Genomic DNA, 19,158 nt, shown 5'->3' on the forward strand with positions numbered 1-19,158 from the left:
AGAGGAGCATAGTTCCCATTGAAATACTGGTCAGTTTGTTGATTTAAATTTACTTGTTCTTTATTTTAAATATTGTATTTGTTCCCGTTTTGTTTTGTTTTTTACTTTAAAATAAGATATGTGCAGTGTGCATAGGGATTTGTTCATAGTTTTTTTTATAGTCTGGCCCTCCAATGGTCTGAGGGACAGTGAACTGGCCCCCTGTGTAAAAAGTTTGGGGACCCCTGTATTAAAGGGTACAGAGTTTCTGTTTTGGATGATGAAAAACTTCTGGGTGTAGTGAAATAAAGTGTAGGTGATGATGGCACAGCACTGTGAATGTATTCAGTGTCACAGGACCATATACTGGAAATGATTAAGATGTTAAATTTTATGTTGTATATATTTATCACAATTTAAAAAAAAAATTAGGATGGCGTCCGCTACCCGGTTCATCCAGAAGCTACGGAACTGGGCCTCTGGGAACTCAGCCTCTTCCCAGGCTTCCTATGGGCCCCAACCACAAGCTCTCCAACAATTACTATGCACTCGTGATGGCCGCCGAGAAGCCACGCCACCCTCAATTGTCATGTCCTCTCAAAAGGTGCTGGTATCGGGCAGGCCATCAGAGAGCTTGGCTGTGACGGCCACTGAGAAGAAGGCGGTGACACCAGCTCTTCCCATACAGAGGTGGGAGCTGTCCCAGGACCGGCCTTACCTGTGACACTGTTTTGGGCCACCTGGCTGTGTGCCCTCAGGTCTACTCGAGTGCTCCCCTTCTTGGATTCGCACCTGGGAGAATGTGACCTAACTTATTACAAATAGATTGTGCTCTCCAAAAAAAGAAACTAATGGCTTTTGTTTAAGGTTATGAGCCTTATCATGGCTGTTATAGTAGTGCTACATGTTCTATTTTTAATGTGTTCTGTTTTTGATATTGACTTTATTGGGGTGGCATTGGTTAACATAATTATACACATGTCAGGTGCCCAATTCTACAGCACATCTCTATACACCATATTGTGTGTTCATCCCTCACCACAGTCAAGTAATGTGCTCTCTTTTGTTTATTTTGTCATTATATTCTTAGTTATGCATTCCTTGATAATTTACCTCTTTTAATCCTTTTTAAAATAGCTGGCAGCCTTCTCTTTCATCAGTTTCTATTGCTTTAGCTTTAGGTTATTTTGTATAAGTTTAGTTCTTATGATAACATCTGTGTGTGTATCCTTATATTAAAATTAATAGTTATAGTAGTATTTTTCATTATTAAAATATAATATGCTTGTACTGTTTTTAAGAATTAAGATATCCAGCTGTCTTAGAAAAGTCTTCCTTCATTGCAGTATTTTGCTTGCAGGACGAAGATGAGCTGGACTCGCACACCATGGTGAAGACGAGTTCGGAGAGCGTGGGCACGATGAGGGCTACAAGTACCATGAGTGAAGGGGCCCAGACCATGATTGAGCATAACAGCACGATGTTAGAGTCTGACTTGGGGACCATGGTTATCAACAGTGAGGATGAAGAAGAAGAAGATGGAACAATGAAAAGTTAGTGGCTTTTTCCCATTGAATATTAATTTTCTATTTTGAAAGTATATAGTCCACAGAAATCAGGATAGTTCTGTATAGCTAGTGCTCGACTTACGACCACGATTGGTTACAACAGACCCGTCTTAAAACGATTTGGTCATAAGTTGAGTAGGCTATATGTACAGTACTGTGGAATGATGTTATAAAAATCTTTCAATCATATTTTATCATAATTTTCTTTCATTATTGTTATCATAATTTTCTTTGTTCATTTTATGCCATTTGTATCAACTCTGCATCATTTTGTTTCTTATTTTTACATTCGTCAGGTTTAAGTAAAACACTGCATTACCAGTACAACTGGTTTAATATTTGCAAAGACAATTTCTTCTTGGTAGACAACTTGGGAAGGATTTGATGAAAAATATCCAAGACTCAAAACACAAATTGCTGTACCGAGTCTGGGATAACAGTTGAAATGGTGCACGCGGAGATGGTAGTGCTGCCGGAAGCTGGTCCACACTGTCGTTCGCCCAGCTGGGCAACGCTTGCACTGCCAGACGCAGAGCAGCAGTTGTAGCTAGCAATTGTGGTCATAAAGTTGAGTGGTTGTAAGTTGCATAGGTCGTAAGTCGATCAATACCTGTATTACTTTTTATAGCCAATTGTAGAAATTTTTATTTGCTTTATTTAAAACAGTATTCCACAAATAAATTTAAAAAATATTAATATAGCAAAAAGCACATCTCTAACTTAGGGTTATGGAACTTTTTTGTTGAAAGATGCTAACCTGCACTGGCCAGATAGCTCTGTTGATTAGAGCATCGTCCTGTAGCACAGCAGTTACTGGTTCACTCCTTGGTCAGTGCTCATACAGGGACAGTTCAATGTTCCTTTCTCTCTCTCTCTCTCTCTCTCTCTCTCTCTCTCTCTCTCTGTCTCTCTGCCTCTGTCTCCTCCTTTCTCTATTTCTTTACCCCTGCTTCCTCTTGCTAAATCAATTTAAAAAAAGATGCTAACCCATAATTTAATTTGTACAGTATTTTACAGATAAAAAGATAATGTTTTTAATGTTTACTTTTCCAATTAAAAAAGTGAACCTAAAATCTTGTTCCAATAAATACAACATAATATTATTTCACGTTGTCTAATTTATCAGTCCAACCAAAGTGACACAGGGTTGCAAGTTAGAGGAAATAAAGGTTGAGGTGGGACAAAAAGAAATATTAGAAATAATGATCAAGAGACAGGGATATTCCTGCATAAAATTAAGTTTAATGCATATTTACTGCTGCTTGTCATGTGTGAGGCACAGTGCCAGGGCTGCTGCAGGGCTAAAATGACAAGACATTCTCTCAGATATGCATTATTTACAGAGTGATGAAGTTATAGTGTCACCGACTATCACTTCTTCATATGTATATTTCTTCTGAGATTGCACTTAATAATGTAGGACGCTGTAATTTTAGTTATAGGCAAAAATAGATGTCAGCTGACCTTTCGCTTCCTCCACCACCCTAGTCATGTCCACCAATGTCAAAACCTAAGCACTAGGCACTTTTCATCACCCAGGACTGCTTCTAAATGACACAGAAACAGTAATGCAGCCCTGGCCGGTTGGCTCAGCGGTAGAGCGTCGGCCTGGCGTGCAGGGGACCCGGGTTCGATTCCCGGCCAGGGCACATGGGAGAAGCGCCCATTTGCTTCTCCACCCCCAACCCCTCCTTCCTCTCTGTCTCTCTCTTCCCCTCCCGCAGCCAAGGCTCCATTGGAGCAAAGATGGCCGGGGCGCTGGGGATGGCTCCTGGGCCTCTGCCTCAGGCGCTAGAGTGGCTCTGGTCGCGGCAGAGCGACCCCCCGGAGGGGCAGAGCATCGCCCCCTGGTGGGCAGAGCGTCGCCCCTGGTGGGCGTGCCGGGTGGATCCCGGTCGGGCACATGCGGGAGTCTGTCTGACTGTCTCTCCCCGTTTCCAGCTTAAAAAAAGAAAGAAAAAAAAAAAAGAAACAGTAATGCATGACTTTTTGCATTGTGGAGCCTAGAAAGTCATAAAATGCAAATACATTGCCATATAGTTAACCCTGGGGAGATGAGGGTAATGAACTTTTCTATATTCCACAACTAGTGGGTCTTCTGAGACTTGACGCTGGAAAGCAGCCTAAGACTTGGATTCCCTGAAATTCCTAGCCAGGCCTCTGATGAGGACAGGCTTTCTGCATCCCTAACATGCTTATCCAAATGTATCGAACGGTCTTGTGGCCTCCAAAGCCAGCTAGTGTTGTGGGACAAGTCGTGTACCCTGTAGAGCAGAAGACCCTATGATAAGACAGTTCACCATTTTTCCACATGGTGATAACAATTCTTTTAGTCAAACTCTGTGACTCTTAGCAGACCATTTAGAACAGCGGTTCTCAACCTGTGGGTCGCGACCCCGGCGGAAGTCGAATGACCAAAACACAGGGGTCACCTAAAGCCATCAGAAATACATACGGAAATACATAGGATGGCTTTAGGCGACCCCTGTGTTTTGGTCATTCGACCCCCGCCAGGGTCGCAACCCACAGGTTGAGAACCGCTGATTTAGAAGATCATTGAGTGCTTTCTTGTATCTAGTGAGCTACTGAGCTCCCTACAAAACAACATAAATAACTTTAACACGTAATCACATAGTTTAGCATCAGCATATAAACAGTGGTTAAAAAATGAATTTTTATAGAATTCATGTTAGATTGTTATATTTCAGGGAAGAGATATATGCTGATGATTTATTATCAGACAGTAAAGTTATATCACAGATCTCTACATATTTTGAGTAATGAGATTTATTTGACAGCCACAGAAATCATTCACTATGTTATAATTTCATGTCCTAAGTATTTAGACTTTTTGAAAATGACATATTTAAATCTTATTTCAATATGTTTATATGATAATGTTTTTGAGATCTTATTAAAAACCCATATTTAAGATGATCAGTAGTTGTTTTATGTGCTTCTTTAAGTTCCATCATATATTTTAAGTTTCTACAATTTTGACATCATTCTGTAATGTTCCCAAAAATCTAATCAAATGATGTTAATGTATCCCCCCAGGGATTGTCCTACTATAGTGTAGCAATAGTAAAAAATTATTTTGAAAAAGTTGCTGAGGCTGAACTTACTTTTCCTGAAACCACATAGTTACTTTTTGTTTTTTCTTATGTTGTAAATCTTTAAAACTTCTTAGATTAGTTGATATAAGCTTTCAGAGTATATCACAACAGTCAAAGCTTCATTTGCTGATGTGTCTTTAATTTTTTTTCCCTAAAAAGATTATAGCAATATATTATTTTTAATTTTTAGAAACATCTAGAATGTTATATTGTATGCTGAGGGTTCTGATTTCCATCACCTATTATATTGGAGTTTTCTGTTGGAGTCTGATTTAATCTTCTTGTCAATTTAAATTGTTTACATATTCTCTTTTACTGTTACCCATAAAGATAGAAATTACAAACCTGTTTACTTCTGAAAAGTGTGTTGATTTGCCTCTATGAAGCAAATATTAAAAGATCTTTTGAAAGAAAGTGTAGAAAGTGACAAGATTTTAATTTGATCTGTTTAAAAATTAATGGCATGGGAGTGCACTTTCCCTTTCTACCTGAGTCTTGGTGGCTGAGCTGAAACACTGTGTCCGGCCAGCAGGATGGAGCATGCGGCCTTGGAGGGGCTGCGCTGTCTCGCAGGAGCAGGGCCTGCCCCAGGTGCTGTTTGCTCTGCGGTGCTATATCGCAATTAAGCTGTTTTGCACTGACTCAGGTTTCCTTCGCCACAGCCCGAATTGGGGATTTTGTTGGTGTTGAATTGGCACCAACCACCAGTGGTTGACAAATCTAAAAAAAATGTATCTTTATAAAACCAATAGCTAGCCCTGGCCAGATAGCTCAGTTGGAGTATCCTCCCGAAGCTCAAAGGTTGCTGGTTCAATCCCTGGTCAGAGTACATACAGGAACAGATGTTCCTGTTTTTTCCCTCCTCTCTCCTTTTCTCTCTCTGAAATCAATAACACGAACATTAAAAATTAAAAAAAAAAGAATAGCTAACAATAAAATACTGATATCTTTCTGTCTTAAAAAAAAATGACATGGCTCTGGGCAGTTGGCTCAGTAGTAGAGTGTCGACCCAGCGTGTGGAAGTCCTGCATTCAATTCCTAGTCAGGGCACACAGGAGAAGCGACCATCTGCTTCTCCACCCTCCTACAGTCCTGGCTTGAATGATTGGAGCAAAGTTGGCCCCAGGCCCTGAGGATGGGTCCATGGCCTCGCTGCAGGTACCAGAATAGCTCAGTTGCCACGCAATGGAGCAGTAGCCTGGAGGGGTAGACATTGCCCAGTAGGGGACTTGCTGGGTGGATCCTGGTCAGGGCACATGCAGGAGTCTGTCTGGACCTCCCCACCTCTCACTTAAAAAAAAAAAGTCATGAACTTGAGGGCATGTCCCAAGAATTCTCAAAATCTGTATTCAGCAGTGATAGCATTACTTTTGCCCTCCCCCTCCCACTCTTTGCTTTCACATCTCTCTCTGGCCTCCTTATTATCTATTTGTGGCCAGGATTTAGCTCAGTAACCAAGATCTTTCACAGTCTGGTAAAAGCAACTATTTACACGTTGACCTCTACTCTATGCAGAGTGATGCATGTCAGTTGGAATTATGAATGGTTGACAGCGGGTAGGAGTACATTGATTGTCCTTAATTAAATAAACATTTAAGAATTTTTATCCTGAAAGGAAGTAGATTAGGAGGAGGTCAAGGAATCCATTGTCTAGCCTTTTTTTGTTTTGTTTTATTTTTTTGAGAGAGAGAGAAAGGCAAGGAGGGAATGGGAGGAGCAAGGAGCATCAACTCAATTGCTTCTTATCTGTGCCTTGACTAGGCAAGCCCAGGATTTCCAACCAGCAACTTCAGTCTTCCAGGTCAATGCTTTTATCCACTGTGCCATCACAGGTCTGACGAGGAATCCATTAGCATCTAGGGTGACTCTGGGAGCACTATTGTTTCAGCAAAGAAAAGACTGGGGCCTTTTACTTTGTTCAGTTCAGATCTACTCAGCTCCGTTTCTGTGGTACAATTTTCTGGTCTTCCAGAACTGGGGCTGGATTGGTAGCTCCAGTTGTCTTGAGAGGAACGATCTTATGTTGATTTCAGATGAAGAGCCACATTCTCCAGGCAGGTTAGAAGCTATGTTTCATGGCTTTAGCTACTCTCTTCCTTATATCCTCACCTCTTCACCCCTATTGGTCAGTCTTCTTTTCTCCTTTCCTGGCAGAATGTGACCAGGGATCAATCTATTTGTTTATGTTTTCTGTATCTTCACTGTGGCCACTGCATGCTGATGGAGACAGTCTCACACATATATAGATAAGGATCACCATCTCATGGCCGTCAGCCCCATTTGAGCCTTCAGAACTCTTCTGTCGGTCTGTGTTCTCTGCTCAGCTCTTTCTCAGTCTACAAGAGGCGACGTCAGACCTTCACTAAGTCTTCCTGCCACCTCTCCTCCCAGTTTCAGTAGAGGACCTTATTTCCTATTTCCTGAAGAAAATTAAATGTTATCATGTGAGAATTAGAGAAGATGTATAGGTGTTTTAAACATGGACTGTAGAGTAAGATAGGAAAATTAAAGTTGTCTGTAATTTCTCTCTTTTCGCAGAACCCCTCACTGAGTTAACATCAGGTCTCATGCTTCCTAACTGATCCCCTGCCTCCAGTCTTGGTCCCCGACCCTCCATACAGGTCTCATCGTCTCTCTCTTTTGCTTTGGGCCCTCCAGTGACTCCCCATTGGTCTTAGTTTGGAGCCCAGCATGGTTTAAAGGGCAGTGTATTCTCTGGTCTCTGCGTCCCTTCTGTTCTCACGTCTCACTATTCCTTATTATGGTTCCCAAGCTCTTAAAATATTCATCTTTACTTTGGGACTTTTATTATGCCCAAACTCCTGTACTTTACACTGCCCGATGCCTCCTTCTACTTAGATTCTTGCTTCCTTTGCTAATTCTCAGGCTCAGTTAAGATGTTTGCTTCCTTGACCAAGGTTAGAGATGGGTGCCCTTCCCATATAGGCAATCATCTCCCTTTGCGCTTTTACTCTGAATAGCAGTCGTCACGTTGGATTATAATTGCCTATTCCTGTGTGATCATCTGTTCACTCCCCGCTGTATTCCCAGTGCTTTATACAATACCTAGCACAGTAGTAAGAGTTCATTAGGTATTTTCTGGACAAATGATGCAGTGTAGTGGAGAGCATGGGATTAAAGTCGGACAACTTTTAATTGTTTGTTACTTAATCTTTTCTGAGCTTCAGTGATGTTTATCTCTTTGTATATGTAACCATGGGTTAATTTAGGTAAATACATAAAGCACCTAGTGGAGTGCTTTAAATATAGTAGGTAATAAAGATTAAACTGACCTGCGTACTCTGTCAGCTTGTCCTTCCATCACCTTGGACAGCTGGAGCATCTGGATAGCCTGCCCTGCTTCCCCCACAGCGAGGGCAGTCTGAACTTCCTGGGGCTGGAGAGGCTGAGCCACCGAACAGCTCTGTTCTTTTCCTTCCCATGGCAAACGCTCGCTGCAGCCTTTCCCTGCCTCCTCCCAGACCTTGCTCCATCTCTCTATTCAGTAAGATAGCTAAAGGGAATTCTAAAGAGAATAGTGATCTTCAGAATGACCAGAGTAGCACAAACGTGAATACAAGCATTTGGAATGGCCGGATAAAGAAACAGTAAGGGAGCACTAAGCCAGTCGGTTATTTCCTCACTAGGAGTTTGGTCAATAATGTGTATTTTGATAGGTTGCAGGTGAGAGAACTATTGTATCATATTTCTCTGTGAAATTTTTATTTATTTATTTATTTATTACAGAGACAGAGTGAGTCAGAGAGAGAGATAGACAGGGACAGATAGACAGGAACGGAGAGAGATGAGAAGCATCAATCATGAGTTTTTCATTGCGCATTGCAACACCTTAGTTGTTCATTGATTGCTTTCTCATATGTGCCTTGACCACGGGCCTTCAGTAGACCGAGTAACCCCTTGCTGGAGCCAGCGACCTTGGGTTCAAGCTGGTGGGCTTTTGCTCAAACCAGATGAGCCCGTGCTCAAGCTGGCGACCTCGGGGTCTCGAACCTGGGTCCTCTGCATCCCAGTCCGACTCTCTATCCACTGCACCACTGCCTGGTCAGGCTGTCTGTGAAATTTGATATCTCTGAGAATATGGGGAAAGTGTCATGGAAGCATGATACATTTAAATTTTATTTTACTTTTTTTTTTTTTTTTAGAGAAGAGAAAACAAGATGAATTTTTCAGGTTATAGCTATCAGTAATCGAGGGTCTAGTGTAGGCCAAACACTGTGCTCAGGACTGTCCATGCATTATTTCATTGACTCCTCACAAGGACCCTGTACAGTAGGATTGTCACTACCATTTACCACTAAGGAAACTGAGATTTGGGAATGATAAATGACTTGTTCAAGATTTCATAGCAAGTAAGTAGTGGAACCAGAACATCTGTGAATTCTTTAGAAAAGGAGACTTGGATCATTATAAGTCAGCTTAGGTTAGTGGGAACAAATCATATCAGAATAATTTAATTTCCTCTTTTTGACAGCATCACTAAACTTCTAGATTAGAGAAAATGTAGAGTTTGGGTTTTGTGTTTTAGGATTTTGGAAAAGTATTTGACAAGGTCTTTGATGATATCCTTGTGGACACTGTAATACGACCTGGTTGATAGTGCTGAGGGTTGAAAGTTTATACTCAAATGGGCTTGTGTCAGTCAGGGATTATTGGAGGAAACAGAAACTACTCTAGGTAGTTTAAATATAGAGAGATTTAAGTCAGAAGTGTGGATATTAATAAAAATCAATGGAAAGGTTGGAGGAGAGGGATTTGTAAGCTAGACCTCCAGGAATGATGCCCCCAATACCACCACAGTGATCCTAAACGCGACTACTGCTGCTGCGGTCAGGCTCAGGAAGTCCAGAGGCTGCTGCTGGCTCTGCCGGCTTCCATAGTCCAGGCTGATCTCAATCCCCACTGCTGTGCAGGGACTAGAAAACTGCTGCCGAGGCAGCCATCCCTAAGTACTGTGTGGCTGGTGACTCGGTGCTGGAATGGTGCTGTTTAAAAAAACAAAAACAAAATTCTACATGTCTCCATAGCTATGTTTGGCAGAAGGAAATAACTAGAGTAGCAGCCTCATGGCCTCTTCCTCCTTTCTTGCTTACCTGGTTGTGAAAAAGGTGCAGGGAGTTCTGGGAAATGTTGAACATCCCAGCTCTGCAAAAAGAAGACTCACCATAGGCAGTGGCACAGTGTAAAGTAGTGAATGGTTGTCAACCAGAAAAGTACTCATTGTATGCTATAGGGTTTAGGCTTTAGCCCTGGCTAGTTCAACACTTTTTATAAAGACTTGAAGCTATTGAATGAAAGTACATTAGAATTGCAAATAAAGATAGCTTCTGAGGTAGAATCGGGATCTTAAGAGATCTCCACAGGCTGGAACAGTGAACTTGATTTATACGATAAACCCAGGTTTTGGGTTCATGCAACTAACTTCACAAATACACATCACAGTAGTAGCCCCATGGAGATGCTGGTGCTGTAGACCATAGCAGGGCCTTGACATCTCTATTTTTATTTTATTTTTTAAATATCTTATTTATGGCGTAGTGGATAGAGCATCGGACTGGGATGCAGAGGACCCAGGTTCAAGACCCCGAGGTTGCCAGCTTGAGTGCGGGTTCATCTGGTTTGAGCAAAGCTCGCCAGCTTGGGCCCAAGGTCGCTGGCTCCAGCAAGGGGTTACTCGGTTTGCTGTAGCCTCACGGTCAGGGCACATACGAGAGGGCAATCGATGAACAACTAAAGTGCCACAACAAAAAATGGATGCTTCTCATCTCTCTCACTTCCTGTCTGTCTGTCCCTATATATTCCTCTCTCTGACTCTCTCTCTGTCTCTGTAAATTAAAAAAAAAATCTTATTTATTGATTTTAGAGACGGAAGAGAGAGAAAGGGGAGGGGAGGAGCAGGAAGCATCAACTCATAGTAGTTGCTTCCTGTATGTGCCTTGACCCAGCAAGCCCAGGATTTTGAACTGGCAACTTCAGCATTCCAGGTCAACACTTTATCCACTGTGCTACCACAGGTTAAACACTGACATTTGTATTTTAAAAAATAATTAAATCAAAATAAAAAACTGTGAGTACTTCTGAGGTAGAGCTAGGACTGTTAACTACTTTTTAGAATAAGAAAATAAGCAACTTTACTTAGTACCTAGAACTCACCTGGAGTACTTAGAAAGGATGAAGAGACAGCTGTGCACATTTAGCAGAGAGAGAGCTGGCTGGTGAGTAGGTGATGATATTGTATTAAGAATCACTAAAGGGGCCCTGGCCAGTTGGCTCAGCAGTAGAACGTTGGCCCCATGTGTGGAAGTCCCAGATTCAATTCCAGGTCAGGGAACATAGGAGAAGGGACCGTCTGCTTCTCCACCCCCCCCCTCCCGCAGCAATGGCTCAAATGAGCAAGTTGGCCTTGGGTGCTGAGGATGGCTCTATGGCCTCACTTCAGGTGCTAAAATACTGTAGCTAGGTTGCCAAGCAATGTATAATAGTATCAGCCCCAGACATGGTTGGCAGGTGGATCATGGCCAGGGTGCATGCAGGAGTCAGTCTCTCTTCCTCCCTTCCTCTCACTTGATTAAAAAAGAAAAAAGAGTGGATGGAGAAATAACTGGTCATGTTTAGGTTTTATATTGTTTACTTATATGTATTAACTTCTCTTAACTGTTTAACAATGTTAGATTAAATAATTTTAATTGAATACATATTTTTAAAATATATTAGAGTTTTTTCATTTTAGACAGAACATAGAAGTCGTTTCACTTAATCAGAAGAGAAGGCAAATTAACATCTGCTTTAGAATTTTAGGAGTTTATCCTGGAAATTGATTCTAGATGCATTTAAAATGAGTTTAGGAGAGATGAGCAAGAAGGGAAGACTGACCACTGGGTGTCCCTGCTCTCTAGTTCTCCCAGTGTCCCTGACAGAACTCTTAAGTTTGTGACCATCTGCTCTGAGCAGCAACTTCCTGCCTCATGCCATCCTTAGCAATATCTCTCCCAGCTCTGAGTCAGATCTTTTTCCTTCTTCTTTCTTCCAAAATCTATTTCAGAAAAGGATCAAATATGCATAGTATATAAAACGCTTACTAATTTTAATGTTCATGAAATATTTACATTTCCCCCCAAAATTGTAAAGCTTTGAGCTGAAGGAGTAAATTAATAAGAATAGAATTTGAAATGCTAACAAACAACCAGGGCAGCAAAGTGTGTAGGGGAGTCACTTTCCCATTTTTCTAGAGACCTTACCATTCTTTCATGGAAAACTGCTGTATACATCTTTAATTGCGAGCAATAAAGGTGAGGAGAGTGAGCCACAGGTCCCACTTGCACCATAGTATTACTGGTCAGTAAGAATCCCTTCGTCCCTCTGCAGAGGTTCTAACGTGTGGCTACTGTGGTTTGGAGTCACTTGCAGGTCCTGAATAAGGACTGCTCTTCTGTGTTGTCTTGGTTTATGGAATGTTTAATGATGTAACCCAGCTTGGGCCTGTTTGTTACTGTAGATATTTTGGTCCTAGGATACCTGTTTTACTAGCACAGAGCACAGGCAAGTATATAAATATTAGTCTTCCTTGTACAAATGAAAATTTGTCTTTCTTGAAAAGGCCTCTGCAGAAAGGGTTTCCATAGACCAGTGATGTTCAACTGGAATGCTTCAGGAATTTTTTTCCCATTAGAAATGACACATTTTATTGCTCAGTTCTGTTTTCCTTTTAAAAGACAGCGTCTAGCAGGGCTCAGGGTTTTTCAGCCACTTGGACACACAGGGCTCCTCTTCCCCTTTCGCAGATCCCAGCCATAGTATGAAAGTTCCCGCTGAGGGCCCAGCCGATGGCCCAGCCAGACCCCCTGCTGCCCAGGTCCCCAGTGCCCACACTCAGCCTTGCGCCCGGGAGAGCCTTTGCAGGGCTGGTCCGCTGCCCCAGTGGCTTTTGGAGGCAAAATCCAAAGTGCCCTGAGCTGGACCAGCGCAGTTTCGCCTCTGTCTCCGGCGCATGGCAGGCCTGCTCTGTCCCTGGGCAACGTGTATTTTTCACCCCAGCACATACCAAGAAATGAGGCGAGTTTTTCAGAGTAAACATTGTAGTATTATCAATGTCGATATTTATTGCGTATCCTAAGTTTTCAGTTAGTGTAGAAACATACAGATGGTGAAACAGTTTGTGTAAGATTTATTTTATTTCAATGGTTTAGTTTTGAACTCTTAACAAGTGTGTTCACAAATAATTTCAAGTAATACCCAAATTTTCTTTTGATTTATGTTATTCGATTATTTTTTTATTTTTAGTCAATAGCGTTTTATTTAACATGGATTATTTTCTAATAAAAAAAAAAAAAACAACTCAGAAGACTGTGAAGAAAGTGATGTTAGTACATTCAGTGCTGCTTTGCCCAGCACATCAGCGGGCAACACCTTGTCCAGTACCTTAATTGTCACTGGTTCTTCTACAACTAAATTAAAAACTATTTTTTGCCATTACCACAAAGATTGTCATTTGGCTTTATATCCTGTGAAGAAAATTCACTACATCTCACTTGCATAATTTGTGGCAAAATATTAGCAAACCAAGCTATGGTTCCAGTTAAAAAGATATTTGCGTTGTACAAAAAGCTAGTTGAATATTTTAAAAGACTTGAACTGGATAAAACTAATGAAGTGAAAAAAAGGTCAAAATTTATAATGGTATCAGAAAAGGCACAAGAAGCAAATTAAACAATCACAGAAATTGTTGCTAAAAAATAAAATCTTACACAATTGTAGAACCTGTAATTTTACCAGCATGCCGTAAAATTGTAAAACTTTTGGTATTTGGTGAAGAATATAAGAAGGAGGTTTTGTTGATGTGTTCAGGAATTGTCCCAAGATGTTGAGTTGCAAGTGATACCTCACGTTAAAGAAGTAGATATTTGCTATTCAACTGAATGAATCAACTGATGTTACTGGTAAAGCTCAACTTCTAGCATTCATTAAATTTATTTTTAAAGAAGAGAGTATAGAACAATTTGTTTGTTTGTTTTTGTGACAGAGACAGAGAGAGACAGAAAGGTACAGATAGGGACAGACAGACAGGAAGAGAGAGAGATGAGAAGCATCAATTCTTTGTTGTGGCACCTTAGTTGTTCATTGATTGCTTTCTAATATGTGCCTTGACTGGGGGGAAGAGGGCTACAGCAGAGCAAGTGACTCCTTGCTCAAGCCAGTGACCTTGGGCTTCCAGCCAGCAACCTCTGGACTCAAGCCAGTGATCATGGAGTTCATGTCTGTGATTCAACGCTCAAGCCAGATGAGCCCACGCTCAGGCCAGCGACCTCAGGATTTCAAACCTGGGTGGGTCCTCCTCTGCATCCCAGTCTGATGCTCTATCCACTGTGCCACTGCCTGGTCAGGCTAGAGCAGTTTTTATTTTGTCAGCCACTCCCAGAAACAACCAAGGGCCAAAACATTTTTGATGTTCTTGATAATTACTTCAGTTGTAGCTTGTCTTTGGATTCCTGCATTAGTATTTGTATGGATAGTGCTCCCTCTATATAAGGAAAGGTAAAAAGATGTGTTACACTGGCCCTAAAAAAGAATACTAGAATTATTTTTACTCGTTGTTTTCTCCATAGAGCAATATAAACATTGAAATCATTGGTACCTGAGCTGAAAAAAGTACTAGATAAGACTGTCACAATTGTCAATTATATAAAAAGAAGGCCATTACAATGAGATTGTTTGCAGCACTATGTCCCTCAATAAAAGCTTCTCACATGCAGTTGTTATTACATATGGATGTTGGGTTGTTATCTCAGTCAAGTTCTATCAAGATTTTATAAATTGAAGAAGTTCTCTCTTTTTGACAACTTAACAGTTTCAGCTGATTTTCTCAATGATGAGCTTAGGTAGGTACACTAAAGTTGCATTTCTTGCTGATTTGTTTCAGTCGTTGAGCACTGTAAAGCCAGTAGCCATGGCCACCATCACAGCCGCCTGGCCCATGCAGGTTCACATTTGATTCGAACAGTCGGTAATGAAACAACGGAGCCAAAAACTGGTGGGCCATCATCTTTAATCCTAGCTTGCACCCGGCGGGCAAGTAAAAAGACACACTGGGCTCCAAAACCTACTCACATTCAGTGCTCACAAAGCTACTGACTTATCTGAGTTTCCTAGAATCAAAGGTTTCTAGCTCACCAGACTCACTTCTGTTTCCCATCTCCTTCTCTCTGCACAACCTCTGCACAAACTCGCTTTTCCCTCAGCATTCTGCCATCTTGGCTGCTTCTCCTGGCCTCCTTCTTGTGGTGTTTCTCTGCTCTCTTCTCTAGTGCTAATCTCAGGAACTGAGAGAGAGCAAACTGTAGGACTGCCCCACTTCATAGTGTAGAAACCAAAACCTTTAATCCAATATACAAACAGGGAAGTCTGTGATACAAAGTCACTTATCTGAGGCATAATGGGATTCCTCATGAGAGTGCACCACCCCACATCAAAAAGGGTAGGAAAGGCTTAGTCCCAAAACCAAACCCCAGGCTACAAGGATCCTGCCAGCCCACAGCCTACCCCCAACACACATTAATATAATCATGCCCATCCCAAATAATCACCTGGGCAACGGGCTTCCACATGGGCAGCGCCATCTTTAACAAAGTAAGCATAATATATTTTATCTGCCCAACAAGCACAATAAAAGTATGTAAAGGGATCGAAAAAATATTCTTATTTGCACTGATGAAATCAGTGCTTTCAAAGAAAAACTGATGCTTTGGGAAGAATCAGAAGAGAAATGTTGGAGCTAACAAAAAAGTACAAACTTAACAAATCATATAGGTCTAATTTTACATACTTTAGGATTACTTAGTAGAAATATTAAAAATATTTTCCCTTGCCTGATATATCATCCTTGATTGGATAAGAGATCTGTTTGCCTTCAGTGTGTTCAAATTGGCAAGTTTAAAGATTACTGAGATAAGAAATGACAGGATTAAAATTTAAACATTCAACAACAGATACTACTTCATTTGGTTACCTCTTAAAAGTGACTTTCTCTGGCCCTTGGCCATTTGGCTCAATGGTAGAGCATTGGCCCATCATCTGGAAGTCCTGCATTTGATTCCCAGTCAGGGCACTCAGGAGAAGCAACCATCTGCTTCTCCACCCTTCTCCATCCTCTCTCTCTCTCTTTCTCTTTCTCTCTTCCCCTCCTGTAGCCATGGCTTGAATGGTTCAAGCAAGTTGGCCCCAGGCTCTGAGGATGGCTTCATGGCTTTACCTCAGGCTCTAAAAATAGCTCAGATGCCGAGCGGAGCCGTGGAACAGCAACCCCAGATCTGCAGAGCATTGCCCAGTAGGAGGCTTCCCAGGTGGATCCTGTCTGTCTGCCTCCCTGCCTCTCCTTTAATTAACCCTTTAAGTAGTAAGGTTTTTTTTTTTTTTTTTTTTGCATTTTTCTGAAGCTGGAAACAGGGAGAGACAGTCAAACAGACTCCCGCATGCGCCCGACCGGGATCCACCCGGCACGCCCACCAGGGGCGACGCTCTGTCCACCAGGGGGCGATGCTCTGCCCATCCTGGGCGTCGCCATGTTGCGACCCTCCTGGGTGTCGCCATGTTGCGACCAGAGCCACTCTAGCGCCTGGGGCAGAGGCCACAGAGCCATCCCCAGCGCCCGGGCCATCTTTGCTCCAATGGAGCCTCCGCTGCGGGAGGGGAAGAGAGAGACAGAGAGGAAGGTGCGGCGGAGGGGTGGAGAAGCAAATGGGCGCTTCTCCTATGTGCCCTGGCCGGGAATCGAACCCGGGTCCTCCGCACGCTAGGCCGACGCTCTACCGCTGAGCCAACCGGCCAGGGCCAGTAGTAAGGTTTTTTTATGCTCGCTGACCCCCAGGAGTGATTTTTTTTTTTCAAAAAATGAAATTAGTTACATTTTCAGTTTTATTAGCTTAAAATCATGTTTGTTTGATAACCAATTTGTGGAAACAAGAAGGACATACATTTGCCTTTTTTTAATGTTGCCTTACTGTAAGGCCAGGGGCTGCTGCCATCTTGGCCATTCACATGCAGGTTCTCATTGAATTTGGGCAGAAGATAAAGAAACAGTGGAGCCGGAGGATGGTGGGCCATTCAGTTTATTGTTGTCTCACCAAGACAGGCAAGCCACAAGAAAAACCAAAAGAAAAGCAGCAAGGGATCAGGGAGGAAAAAAGTAATCCTACATCTTCTTTCAGTGGTGGGGGCAGAATCTCCCTTCCAGTAAATATTAGCAAGACAGTGGCCCTCCCCAAGCAGGAAGGAATTTGCAATTCCACAGACCACTATACCTGGTGCTGCCCAGCCCCCAGGGCACACTATAAGCGAGCAAACAGAAAAATCTTATTTACAAACTTATTTGACCAACACTTACACATTTTTAAAATAAATAGATCATACTCTGGATTGACAGAAGGCATGAGGACGTACATGAACATTCATGCTACTCAAAGGGTTAAAAAAAAGTGAAAAAAAGGAAGTGGATTTCTCAATATTACAAAAAAGCAATAGAAGTATTGCTTTATTTTTCCACATCCTATTTGTGTGAATCATATTAAAAGTAAAAATAGATTGTGGCTGGAAACCCCAGAAGATTTAAGAGTATGTCTTTACAAAATTCAGCTTTGCACAAAAGACATTCTAAAACTATCAAGCTCAGATATCTCATTAAATATTAAATGAAAGTAAATTAGAAGAAAATAATAAAAATTGTTTTAAATAATTTTGAGTATTACTCTTTATCACAAAGTACCATAAATCGTTTCAAGGGCTGGCCTGTGGTGGCGCAGTGGATAGAGCATTGACCTGGAATGCTGGGGTCGCCAGTTTGGGATTCTGGGCTTACCTGGTTAAGCCACATACAACAAGCAAGCCATGAATAATTAAAGTGAAGCAACTATTGTTAAGCCAAATTCGGAGGGACCCAAAACATGAAAGACAGGAATAGGTCCATCGTTTACACATCAAAGCTTTATTGTCTAGCTTGGCCAAGCAGCAGCAGCTGCGACAGAAATCTGAGGGAGAGCACGCTGGCCCTTTGTTCAACCTAGTTTTTATAGTTTTGTAAGTGGGAAGTACAGAAGCAAAAATTGTAGTTAGGAGCCCTTTACCACTATTGGTTATAGTCATATGTCCTTTAACATGATAGGACCATGTTCAATTTGCAAGCCATACATCATTTTGGAGAAAACAAAATTTACAAATCAACACAATGGTAGAAAGGTGTCTCTTTACATATTAAAAGGCATTCCTATATTTTCTATCAATAGTGTTCATCTGCCATCTCTCTGTCCAGAGTCAGATGTATTAACCACATGCATTTACATAGGAGAGGTAGTTTCTGTGGGGACAAATGCCTGCAAATGGCTCACTGCTATAAGAAAAGGTTTATTTTGGCTTTTCTCTTCCTGCACCTGGTTAGCCATTCACCCCTTTCCCCACAGGTGTGGTGGAATGTCTGGGAATCCATGTTTTCCTCCCCTTGCATTTACAATACAATGCCAAGGGCCATCCTGGTTATGCCAATCACACAGTACAGAGACTATTCCCACAATTTTTCTGCACACCTTAACCCAAATTAATAAAATGTTCTCCAAGCCTCCTAAAATATTAATATTAATTCTGCAGCTTTTGGTACTTTACAACACCTGCAGGTGAAGTGGCTCAGTGGCTCCTCACTATGAGTCAGTGCTCTTGCTCCCCCACCCCTCTCCTCTCTGCAAAATCAATAAATAAAATCTCTTAAATTATTTCAAAAAGATTTTTTAAAAAGTCACTTTGGAACAAAAAGAGTAGGCAATTACTAATATTTATTTTTGTAAAAATAATGAAAATTATACCAATTATTTTGTCAGATCAGCAGAAAATGTAATATACTTTTTGGTGTGCTGTAGAATTTTAGTAACGAGTTTGTGTGTGCCATGAGATGAAAAAGGTTGAAAATCGCTGCCATAGACACACAGTGGCGGTTATAATACTCATTACTCAGTCAGGAAATCATTCCTTTTATTTAGATAAAATCCTTGGGCTTCAATTTGTCTGTTTCCTTTTATTCTGCCCTCTTTGGTGATGGAAAACAGCTGGTCACTATTTTCTGTGCAAGAACCCTTCAGATATAGTTAGATACTTACTAAATTATATCATTAGACTTTACTTTTCCTGGCTGAACAATTTCAGTCTCTTTAACCTTTGTACAGGTATTATCTTCTAAGCTTTTAATCTTTTTTATGAATAGCCTCTGGATCTTCTCCATCCTGTTCATGTTGTCCTTTGTTTTAAAGTAGTCTGATGAAGTTAAGACAAAGCTTCTGTATTAACATTCTGTTTTTTATATGTGTTCATTATCCTCTTGGCAACAAATTAAAGGACTAACTTCCAAGATCGTTAATCAGGTGGATCATCACATCTTAAAATATTTTTAGAAGAACAAATTAGGTAATATTCAAAAATCCCTTTGATATCTAAATGTATTAATG

At 41.3% G+C, this 19,158-nt stretch overlaps 1 protein-coding gene and 1 pseudogene across 1 annotated transcript in view; both read left to right on the forward strand.

Annotated features, from left to right (window-relative positions):
- The window catches only part of STK3 (serine/threonine kinase 3), a 389,481-nt gene that overhangs the window by 269,027 nt on the left and 101,296 nt on the right, over positions 1-19,158 (forward strand). Inside the window, exon 9 of the mRNA XM_066265981.1 lies at positions 1,340-1,532. Coding sequence (XP_066122078.1) covers positions 1,340-1,532 — 193 coding nt within the window. The remainder of the gene's footprint in view (positions 1-1,339; positions 1,533-19,158) is intronic.
- LOC136328500 (NADH dehydrogenase [ubiquinone] 1 alpha subcomplex subunit 7 pseudogene) lies at positions 413-827 on the forward strand (annotated as a pseudogene).

This window comes from Saccopteryx bilineata, chromosome 3 (assembly GCF_036850765.1).
Source record: "Saccopteryx bilineata isolate mSacBil1 chromosome 3, mSacBil1_pri_phased_curated, whole genome shotgun sequence".
NCBI classification, from domain to species: Eukaryota; Metazoa; Chordata; class Mammalia; order Chiroptera; family Emballonuridae; genus Saccopteryx; species Saccopteryx bilineata.